This window comes from Apostichopus japonicus, chromosome 13 (genome assembly GCF_037975245.1).
Source record: "Apostichopus japonicus isolate 1M-3 chromosome 13, ASM3797524v1, whole genome shotgun sequence".
NCBI classification, from domain to species: domain Eukaryota; kingdom Metazoa; phylum Echinodermata; class Holothuroidea; order Aspidochirotida; family Stichopodidae; genus Apostichopus; species Apostichopus japonicus.
In genome coordinates, this window is record NC_092573.1 from 2,525,046 (window position 1) to 2,537,298 (window position 12,253).

General features: G+C 38.0%; 1 protein-coding gene across 6 annotated transcripts in view; it reads right to left on the bottom strand.

Annotated features, from left to right (window-relative positions):
- Nucleotides 1-12,253, bottom strand: part of LOC139978190 (transducin-like enhancer protein 4) — a 66,173-nt gene that overhangs the window by 43,030 nt on the left and 10,890 nt on the right. For 5 of the 6 annotated variants that reach the window (XM_071988122.1, XM_071988124.1, XM_071988121.1 and 2 more), the window contains exons 5-8: nucleotides 5,018-5,080; nucleotides 4,411-4,485; nucleotides 3,612-3,638; nucleotides 662-824 (exon numbers count right to left, since the gene is read on the bottom strand). In XM_071988122.1, the coding sequence (XP_071844223.1) occupies nucleotides 662-824; nucleotides 3,612-3,638; nucleotides 4,411-4,485; nucleotides 5,018-5,080 (328 nt within the window). The remainder of the gene's footprint in view (nucleotides 1-661; nucleotides 825-3,611; nucleotides 3,639-4,410; nucleotides 4,486-5,017; nucleotides 5,081-12,253) is intronic. The other variant, XM_071988120.1, reaches the window with a different exon arrangement.

Sequence of the window (12,253 nt, forward strand, 5' to 3'; positions counted from 1 at the left end):
TTTAAGTCGATCAACCCGCTTGTCTTGTCGCTACTGAAAATTTACAATCCATTTTCCACTTGCCTGCCTTGTCCCTCGAGACGCTATTGCGATTTTCTGCTTGAAGTATTTCTTTGATCTTTCAAAAAGGGTACTTTTAAATAGAACCTTACATGCAATTAGTAATATGGATATCTGACAGGAAGGGCCTTGGCTTAAATTTAATGTGTTACTGACTTTGCAGAGGTTTCAAACATCTGCGGTGAAAAAATTTGCCTCCACCTTACGGTGCATACTAACCTGCACATGTAAGTTTACGTCCGTGCGAGAGGACTTTTTCAAGGCCGTCTTCGGAGGCACCGAACACTAAACCAATCAAAATTTGCATCGCAACTGCACAATACCGAATACCATCATAATACATGGGATAAATATAATAGATAAATATATCTCTGAGTTTCCTACTAAGTTCCATATTTGCGGTTGTTGAGAGAACATGGCACAAGGGACCGAATACTTGAAACATTCATATCTTTCTAAGTTACTACTGTGTCTGTCCTGCAAGTCATTTCTAAGATAGTTCAAGTCGGTCGATTCCTATTTAACTGCGACAAACTTTTCTCATGCTCTATCCCTTTGCATATTACTTCCTTTCCAACCACCTGCAATGATCTTAACTCACCTTTGTCCTTCTCACTGTTGGCGTGAGAATGTGCGTTGATGACACTCGAGAGCTGAAGCAGACCAGATCCATGGCTACCTGAAGATGGCATGGCTAGATGCGGAGGTATCGGTATGGGAGGAGGATGGGCATTTGGGAATGGATGTTGCAATGCTTGCTGCCCCTGCAGTCGAGAAAATAAGGCCAAGATTACAACATTATACGTTAAAATTAAATAGAATTCCAGGACGGGACAAGATCACGTAAAAAATTCATTCTGATTAAAAATTAAAACATAAAATGGAAAACACTTCTCAGCTGGGAGAAGGTGAAATTTAATGGAAGCAATGGTGGTTATATAATATAGTCTGCAGTGTCTTGTATTCTCAATGCGCTCCATGCAGACAAGCATGATGATGATAAGATTTACATATAAATTGTTCAGAGAGCTACAATCAAGCAGTAACATTAATCCTGTCATTACATCAACAACACAATTTTAATATCCAGCTCATGCTTCAAGAGAACTATCTGTGTCAGACGGTAATAACCTGAAAACATTGCTCGGAGGGAGACAAGTATGATGTGACATGAGGAAGAGGCATGTTTTGAGGGAAGATTTTCTAATAATGTAACGCGCAGCTCTTTGAGAAATACAGTAACTATTCAACCGTTAACCTCTTCTTTGAATACCCTCATTCATATATCTTTTGTCTCTAATATTTAACATTATCAGGCCTTCCTCCATCCACAGTATTAAATGTTATGAATTTTGCCTTTATGAAGTCAGATAATTTATTGCCTACTTTTAATAGTAATCTGAATATTTTCACGGATAAATTCTAAATATGTATTCATTCTGTGAGAAAAGTGTCAATGATAAAGACAGAAAACCTAATTTTAATAATTTTATCATGTTTTTGGACGTCACACCAAAATGTCTCAGGACTGTTTGTGAAGTCATGTTTGCTGTTTTCTTCAATCGTCAACCAAGATTACTTAACATTTCCACTGTAAAGTCTGTAAATGGTGTGGAGAGGGGTTGTGGTGGAGAAATTTGAACGTTAACAAGATACCATCAAAAGTCTGTCTCCTCATCTGAGCAAGTCGCTGGTAAAAATATCCAACCACTTCTGTACAGATAGGCAATCAGTTTATGAACTCAAAAGTTAAGACTAGTTTATCAAAATGTCAAAACCATCACTTGGTTAAAAGTGCTCCTTGTACCCTGAGCAAACTGTTAGTAAGTAATCAAACCTCTGTCTGCAGTGTTTATCAGCCTACAGAGCTCTGCTATCTAGTTTTTGTTTGTTAATACACAACTAAAGCTGTTACATGCAAACATCGTACAGGCTAGTCTACCCTAACACAATGAGCAGCTATGTAAATAAAACCCTCCCAAATCGCTAACCAGTTAAAATTGGTTTACTTATCAACGAGCAGTTTGGTGGAAGGGAAAGAGAGAGAGAAAAAATTACAGTACCAAAAGAAGATTAAACAAGCAGATTGCCAACAAAGCTAGTGTTGACTATGTCTAAAGTGAACCCTATTATAATTGGTAAACACATCTGGCACAATATACTGTAGCTATGGGTAGGTGTAGCACTCCCACAATATTTGCATTCTCCCTCCTTATACCTGGAATGAAACAATTAATTATGGCTGCTAACAGCATGGTTGAAGTCAATTATCTTTGTTTGACATATTCGGGCAAAGTGTGGAGTTACTAAAGTAACAGCTATAACTCAAAATATAAACTGCTACTGGGCAATTTCGCCATTTAATGATCTTGGCTGGTGGAATATATATAGCAGCCAAGCTGAAGTTTGTTGATTTTATTATTATCATTATTAAATGATGCCATAATAACTGAAAAATCTGCAGGGGGCAAGGGGAGAACCTGGTAACAGTTTTCAATGATTCCCAGCTGCATATTTGGTGTGGTAAATTGCGACCAGTCTTTAAAAACAGAACTCAGAGGTGTAGGAGTATCAAAGCAGTGTAAAGACCAAACAATTCTTTGTTGTATCCTCATATGTAGTACTGTATCAAGGCAGATGTTTGTATTCAGTCAACACAGAGATTATTAAGATTGATCAAACTAAGAAACCTTCCAAGATGTGTTCATCAAATTAATTATTCATTAATTAATTATTAATTTCTTGACAAATGTGTAAATTAATGATTCTGCTTCAAAGATGACATTTCTTTCACCGAGACTTGCAGTAATAATCGTAATGTATGAAAAAGGTAAATGGCAACTTTTCGGGCATTGTCTGACATAAATAAGCAAATTTTAAATTTCCCCAAAAATTCTCGACACTTTTTTTAACCATTTTGGAAAAAACAATTGACCATCAAAGAATGAACCTCGTTGGTATGGGATTTAAATTACTGAATAGTATCCACATTTCTATCAAGTTCCCACGCAAGATTGAGGATTCTGCCTTAAACACTGTCGGTGGTTGAGGGAATTATCATAGTAAAGATTTATATCCACATCAGAAATGGCACAACTTTGCTGAAACAAAACCAAATTCCCAACCTGCTTATCACACAGACAGGCCTCAGCATTTGCACTCACCACATCGTTTTGCCTTCAGCCAGTGACAAATTTCTGACTGTATCATATGACAAAGGGCTGGGATTAAGCGCAAAACGAGAGACGGCAGAGATGATGTAGCTACTATGTTGCAACTGACCCTGCTACTTGGCTATCGTTAGATGATCAATGATTTCATCTGGAATTTACCGACTGGAACCAACTCAATCATCGACCTGACTGAGTTGACGTATCGTATCTCCAGGCAGCGCAGGCTAACAAATCAAACTGTTCCGGGCTAACAAATCAAGCTGTTCATGTGTTGAGTCTCCTTGAGTGTCTTTATAAAGTATTGCACCCATGCTGACCCCCACCCCCATCACTTCCCCTCCCACTTACAGTTATAAAAAAAAAATGAAATATACTCACTGAGAAATGTGGAAACGCCGACTGCTGCTGTAACACAAGTATAGAACTTGGTTTTAATTGGATTCAATTTTTCTAGTGCTTTGTTGAAAGTAATTTTTTTTTTAAATTGGGGGATGAGGGACTCATTGAAAAGGATGCAGATAGTCATTAAAAACAAAAGTTAATGGTTATCTGTACGTTTGAATGGAGAACATTTACTGCAAGTTTAGTCATATGTGATATATGATACCAACAAAATGCTCTTTTTGGAATAAGAAAAGAAAGATGAAATTTGAACTTATTAGGAAAGTGTAAACAGCTCAAAGGAGAGAGTGTGTTTGCTGGAATAAGAATTTAAACAATGACCTAAGAACACTTTCTACTGACTCAGTTATGCATCACTAACTTTGAAGGCAATCTCCTCCAATCATTGCCTTGTTAGAATGTCAGAAATCATACCTAAGTTTATGTCACTCTTGAAGTACATTCATGTGAATGTGGAGGAATTGAAGAATGAGAAGGGGTGTGTGGGAGGGTGGGGGGAGATTTAATAAGTAGCTTCCTCAAAAGGTAAATTTTTGCCTTCTCGACTCTGGCCAGTAGAATGACACTTTCATTTCTGTATTACAGGAGGTGTAGTAGGATAAGGAGGGGGTGGGGGGGGGGGAAGAGTACAGGCAAAAAAAACTGAAACCTTCAGATCCCTTTGAAAATTTGTATCCAGTACCAGGACGACTGATTTCTTACTTTTCTGCACCCTCAGTAGTCAGTTAATTTATGTCTTAAGTAGTAACAAAAAAAAGAAGAAAATTTTACCCACCCCTATGATGGCATTAAGTTCTGTCATAGTAACCTGCTTAGCCCTCTCTACTGCACCCACCACACTCTGTTGATGCTGTAAAGGAAACAGGAAACAAGAGAGAATGTGAAAATGATGAAACAGGAGCCATAATAAGGAGACAGATAGACATGCCACAGAGTTACTTATTATGACTATTCTACAGAAAACATTGAAGAATAAAGTTTTCATGATTAGTGAGTATCTTTTCATTGGTGACTTGATCAAGAGAAGCATGAATTGATGTAAAAATCAACATTTATTATCAGTTCCTGTCACGAAGGGTTAATTGACACATGGACATGGGATTGACTGTTACAGTACAACTGCAGGTAGAGGATTGTCATGACAACATGGTTGAACAGTCTTGATGAAGCTGCACTGCCACAAAGAGTTGGGAGTCAGTTTAGTGATGGCATGTGCCATCATTGTCATGACCACATGGTTGCATGGTCCACATAAACTTAACTGCCACTCTGAATGTAGTCGGTCTGGTAACCGCATGGCTCATGCACATCATTTTCATGACCACAAGGTGGCAATGCTTGGGTCCGCTACTATTGAGAACCAATCAAAAGGAAGGACTTACCTCTTGTGATAAGAATGGTATTATCTGTGCACATATCGCATTTAACCGTTTGGCAATTTCAGTCTGTAACAAAAGAGAGAAGAGAGATATATATTTTTATATATATTTATCGAAAAAACATTTAAGAAAAATCAGAAAGCCCACAAGGCAAGACAGTAAGGATGCCCTAGAGGTGCATCCGTAGACCATTGACTGTGTTTCGTTGGGAAGGTAGAAGTTACATGATTCAAGCTAATTTGACTGTCATGGGCAAAGCACAGTGACAATTTTACCACTGACAAAAGGGAATTAAAGAAAGGGTCCAAGGATAACGCTAACGACATCATCGGAATTCGGCTGATTGAAGTGGAATAAAATCCTCCAGGAACCACAAATCACCGACATGACTTTAAAACTGCAAATACACCTACTTGGCCACCACCTTGACTGATTTTATTCTTTATTGCAAACATCCCCAATCCCCTGTTCCCCCCCTCCCCCCCCCCACTCTCCCTCTTTGTCTAGCAAGTTGAAATATAATTATGAAGTAATCATTTCGTAGACCACTGCCTTTTGATACCCCATAACCTGACATAACCTGATTTTACTGACTAATAGCGAGTTCCTCCACAATTTCTCGGCTTCTCTCCACATCACGCACGAGAGTCATTCTTTAATGGCATTCAGTCACGCCAATACCTCTGACGAGCATTGATTTTGTTTACATGCTAGTACAATTTGAGTGCCACTCCTACTGTATGCACTCCATCGCAGTTAGAGAGTGCTCACATGGATCTCAAAAGTGTCTCCAGCAGAACAAAATATATCTGCCAAACGAGCAAGCAAGATGTTCCTGCCTCCGAGGAGATCTGTATCGCCACTTCAACATTTCTCTTTTTTTTTCCTCTTTCACATTCAACTTCCAAAAGATCAATTCGCACTAGAATCTAATTCGTTAGAGTGTTTTCAAGTTGCTTAAAGATTTCATCCCGTGTCTTTCATGAGCGGGAGAGTGGTCTTTGCTGTTGTATCCCTTTGATGAGCAAAGGAACCCTCATTATGGATCACGATCCTTGCCCGAATGATTACATATCCTTCTCAGATTTTACAAATTAGTGTTACCTTACAACACTTGTCTGGCTGGGAGGTAGGTCATACAATCTGCAATCTGGAGATAAATAGCTCATATCTTCTGTCTAACTCTCAGGATCTTTGGTTTGGTCGCTTAAATATCTGTCAAACAATTGCACTACTTTCAACTAAGACACCCACCAACCCCCCCCCCCCCCCTCCCCTCCCCCATCCTGTTAATTTGGTTAGACGTTCTGTAGTTTGCGAGTTTTAACAATCGATTCCAAACGTCGTGGTTAGTTTTGGAAATACTTCTTGCACAGATGCTTTGAACATGACACACAGTTTCAAAGCCAGGGAAAGATAGTTCTCGATGACTTGAAATGGGAGAGATTAGTGGTTAACACATAATTAGATTATGACGAGTCAAAGCCATTTAACGATCATCGGACTGAGTAATACTCTGGTAATGATTTACCTGCCGAATGATTATAACAGTCTTATGATCGATCATATCAATCACATAAAAAAGTGATCAGTATTTTGAAAAAGGTATTTATCTAGAAAAAAAGAGCTGTTTCACTAGTTAAATCACTGTGATAATTTTACGAAACATTGTGAAACACCCACAAAACTTGTAAATTAATGACATTTTCTCGTTTCATGAATGTGTAGGAGGGGGATTGTGAGGGGACGGCGGGGGTGGGGGGTGGACGCGGGTTAAACAACATAGCAGACCTTTGTAGAAAATGTTTAAATTAATTAAGTAAATGAAGTCAATTTTTCAAGATTTTTTTCATTTTACACTGTCAATTAAGCTGATATATATGTGCATATATATATACATATACACACACATATATATGTACATATATATATATATATATATATATATATATGTATATATATATATGTATATGTATATATATATACATGTATATGTATATGTATATGTATATATATATATATATATCTCGATGTATGCTTTCTATAAACCAACTTGAATACACAAGCCCTGCAGAAAAAAAAGTACACTGACTGAGGTCTACCTGTGATTAAGATTCATAACCACATGGTTAATTAATATTTAACTTCACCAAATATTTGCATAGAACTGCTTTCGTGTACCATGTGCGGCAATACCGTGCGCAGTATAAAGCTAGGTCTGTGCAAACATAAATCATCACAGAATGAAATCTTTTGTCATAGAAATTAAAGGATAGATCCTCTCAAACTTTGGCTTGATATTAAAGGGAATATTGAAGGAAAAATAATGTAAGTTGTTTGTGTTCAGAAATGGAAAAAGTGACACACAAAAACATACACACATACGCCTTCATGAATGCGAAGGTTATGATTATCATCGAAACCAAAAAGACTTCCATCAAATTCATATCTTTGATGCTACTTATTACTTTTCATTCAGTGATTTGTAATAAGGATTCCTCCATACATGCTGAATTTCTTTACAACATTACCCTAATAAATCAAAGTTTGACTCTTTCCGGGGTATTTCACACCCTGAGGAATGAAAGTTACAAAGCTGATTGAATAGTGAGCAGTAATTGCATTAGGCTGTCACGAATTTTTGTCCGCATACACTTCTGTCAACATGAATTATCCATCACATACAACCGATACAAGCTCAAACTATTTGCCTATGTAAAGGTCATGAGAGCTAATGGCATGAAATACGCTACTGAGTCAAACAATATTCACTCATTAATGTGCCTTAAATGGCCACCAGGCTTTCAACAAATCAAATTCTAGACTGTTTTCAAGATCAGAACATCTTTTAAAGTTAAGACCGTAATGTTAGGCAATCAATAGTAGGCCTAAAACTTATGACTTGCAAAAAGAAACCTTTTTTTTTTCTGAGTAGTCATGAAGAAGATGAATTTTGCTCACTTTTCCTTGAGTAAGACCCATGCAGAATAGAGGTTTTCCATTTTAATATTTCTTCCTTAATTCTCCCTTACTTTTTCCCATTTTCAGGACCGCTGGGGAACCATGGTTTCAAACTTCCCTCACAGCATTTTCCCTCTCTGTGGTATTTTATCATGCACATCATTTCTTCTTTAATGCTAAACTAGTTCAAAGGGTGAAGTTATCCCCACTTTCAACCCCCCTCCCCTCCTCCCACACCTCAGAGAAAGTTCTGTTCAACTTTCTTGTCAATTTTCACCAGCTTTTTCTTTGAAGAACGTAATACTGGTACTGGACAGACAGGGTGGACAAGATATAACCACTAGAATACTACTGTAAATAAGTCCTTCTGAAATCATAAAGTATCCAATAGCCAAAAATTTAAAGGCTACACCCAAGGGCCGCATCAAAAATAGATGCTTTTTAGCAGCATGCACAAACACACAGACAGAAGGATTTGATACTGTACATAGATAATTGCAAACGTTTTTATCGAAACCGATTTCCTAGGCCTTGCCAAGAGAATGACTTCTGACGTTTTTTTTTTAAGCTTCTTTACATTTTGTAACTTTCCTTTCTTATGTTGTCATTGATATGAATTGAACATGACAATCCAAGATCCATTGTAGGCATTTATGTCACCCATTGAAACAGTTTGATTGGAATATTTGATTGAGATTTTTTTTATATATATATATCGCTTTAGCGTGAGGTTTAGTTTCACATTACTAAAAAGGAAAGGAGAAAGAAAGAAAGACAAGACTATTCAGGGAGAGAAGAAGAAGGAGAAACCCTGCTGATGTCATTATCTGAAATTGATGTTGTCATTCAGTTGTATCAATCTAGAGGGCCGTCTGGGAGGTCGCTGACAAGTCTAACCTCTCTTAATAAGAGGCAGAAGCGCAGAGAATTGGCAAGATGTCACTGGATCACACTTTTCACAGTTGGGGCAACTCCACAAAAAAATATATCGGGTACAATTTTCTCTCTCTCTCTCTATCAAATTATCTCACATATTTTGACCTCTTATTTAAAATGCTGGCCCAGCGAATAAGTGTTGTGATCTCACAGGCTGAATATCTGACCTCAGCATGCAGAACAAGCTGAGAATGCTTCGACGACGACGTCGTTAAATATTTTGTTGAGCTGTACAACTCTGTCGTGTGCTTCATTATCTCGCTTTCCCCTTTCACTGACCCTCATGTTCTATATAATCAAAGTCATTAGAAAACAGTTGAATTTACAATATATGACCTACATCTGATAAGTGATTTCGTACAATCCAAAATACAAAGTGCCAAAATTTAAACCAAAACAACAAAATGATCATCATGAATGTATCAGGAAATATGACAGATCAACTTTGATACTCGAACATATTCGCGCAGATTTTGTTCAAGTTTCAACAGGCTCTAAAAACATTTGGGTATATTCACCATCTATTTTTTTTTGCTTTTGGGCAGTCCACATCAGTTAAACACTCACTTCCCCTCCCCCCACCCCTGCCTTTCCTACCCTCTCCTCTAACCATTGTTTTATGCTCAAGAAGTATTTAAAAAAAAACATAACAGACCTGTAATTAAGGCAGCGTAACAAATACTAAATATTAATTCACGATCCAAAACAGAAAGAAACTTTTGAAAAGCAACAAAAACTGTTAATTTGAGCACAGGGAATGCTGACAATTTTCTCTCAAAGCCTCTTCCATCATCGTGAGAGCCGACATCTCCTCCCGAACTAGTCAAGTCCGACCTACCCGCATCCCTTCTGTGCCATGCACTACTAGCCTACCGCGATCTGCTTCGCCGCCCTCTATCGGTTCGCTAACTGATTGTTTTACCAGACGCATATTTGCATCCAGTTATTCTCTCTCCGTCCTCCATGAGAGCTACTTCACGCTTGAGCAGCGGTGCTCGACTCATCTCGGAATATTATTTTCGTCAAGGGTAACCGGCCATGATTGATAGGGTGGAAACGGTTCCCTGGGATGTGAGGACAATTACATAAATTAGCCAATGTACTGACTTGTCACTTTGACAGCTGTGCTTAATTGCAATAATCGGTGATTAAGACAACTACACTTATGAATATGCAAAGGGTTCGTGAACTTGACTGATCAGTGAGTAACGAATGATGGAACATTCCACTAAAACTGACCAGTTCTACCAGATGATAACAAGAACAAGAAATATTCAGAAAAAAGTCAGATCACTTGATAAAAGTTCGCTATAGTGAGGTTCATACCACATGGCAAATCTTTGTGGTATCTAATTATTAGCCTCTAGGGGGCAGAGTCGTGGTGCGACTACTACAGCATGAGCACGAGTGGAAGAACTCCCCCTTACAGGTACTGGTACAAGGCACGAGGACTCACTGGTACTCACTACTTAGGTAAATCTACACATTAGGTACAGTAGTAAAAAAGGATACCTAATAGCCTAGATTCCAAATGTTTGCAACTATACTTAGAGAAGTTTATCATGCAATCCCTCCTGTAATTCTGTCAAACAGTCTAACCAATGAAAATGCCCAAACGTAGAATCTTCTAAATTGCTATGCGGTATTAACCAGTCGACCATCTTTATTACAATATCAACACAAACTTTGTTGATACAGAATAAATGGAGGGCCTGTTACCTACTCAATCCAATAACTGTGTAAACAAAACATTGCCCCAGTCAAGAGAAGATGAATGAAAAGAGGGGGAAAAAATATAAACAGAATATTGTCTGATCTTCATGATTTCAAAAATTAAATTAAAAAAATTGACTCGCCACAAAAAAACAGGTCATGCAAAGATAGACCATCATATGAATACCAAATCATTAAGAGAAATTTCTCTTCTCTCGGACAAATAATAGTAATGTAAACAAGCAGGTGCATATTTGTTGACTCTCACAACAAAAGATGGTAAATGAAAAAAAAAAATATGAAAACACTAGCCATAGCTGAGTCTCAGCACAGAATTAATTGTGGTCAACCTTTTTTTTCTTTCTACAACACATGAACTTCTTGAATTTCAATGGATAAGGGGAGGAATTTACATTGCAACCGTAGAAATTAATCTGTTCCTTGGGTTTCCTCATCAAGCACCATTTTGCCACGGTAACGGATCTGCTCCATGAGAGCTTGCTCCGGCCAGTGCTGTACTACTACTACTACTACACACGACCAAGAACCAACTGCTAGAACCAGCCATGAAAAGCCATCAAACAGTTCTAAAATTCACCTCGTCAGAGACTCGGTGGAATTATTGACGACTGAGCAAACACCAGCTTGCTCTCTGTGGAGTTCGTGAGCAAAGTTCGACAAACAAAAGCACCACTTTGGGCGCTGTTTACACAGTGGGCAGAATAACAGGACTCAGCGGCCATTTGGAGCTCTCAAAGTCTATTTGCTCGGCAAACAATGGATCAGTTATAAAAGAAGAAAAGCAAATGTTAGAGAAAAATGTGTACAAGGATTGTGTGTACTTATTACACAGACTGCCACAGTCGTACAGGGTGCCAAGGATAAGGCAGTACAGAGCACATGTGGCATTCCCATCTACAAATATTTGCCCATTTATTCAACACTGCAAGCTGAAGGAATCGATCCCAGACCGTAATAGACTGAAAGATGTCTCACCATCATTGCGTTCATTACAGCAGAACTAGTGTCAATAAAAACTCCACGAGTATTAACAAGGAGAAAGAAAAAAGGTTTTGACACTGAACGCAAAAGATAGGTAGGTTCAGATTTCACACCAAAGGTAAACACGCCAGACAAAAACGATAAGTCACGCTTAATGAATTTGGCATGGAAAGACCGAAAATTATCTTGGTTTTTTTTCTTTTTCTTTTTTCACCTGTGAAAGCATAACAGTAGCTTTTCGTTCTTTTTTTTTCTCTTTTTTTTTTCTTCAGCTGAAAGGCAAACAGGGAGGACAATGCTTGCCTGGGTTCCCTATTACATCAACTGTTCAAAGCGGTTTCTTTACACGTTTGCACATAAAAAAGTGCAACTGCATGTCATCCACAGCGTTTTCAATACAAACATATAGGCACAGTACACATTCGATAATGGAATATGTTTAAAACTGTCTCGTGATTTCGCCTACACAGGCAACGAACGGTAGAAGGTACAATGTCTTTTATTTTGAGCAGTTATTTGATGTTCGGTTGCTAGTTTCTGTCAGTGTTATGAAACCTTAGTAGCCAAAATGAAGATTACAAAGACTGTAAGAATCCTAATATAAAATGGACATTACGAACAGACTCA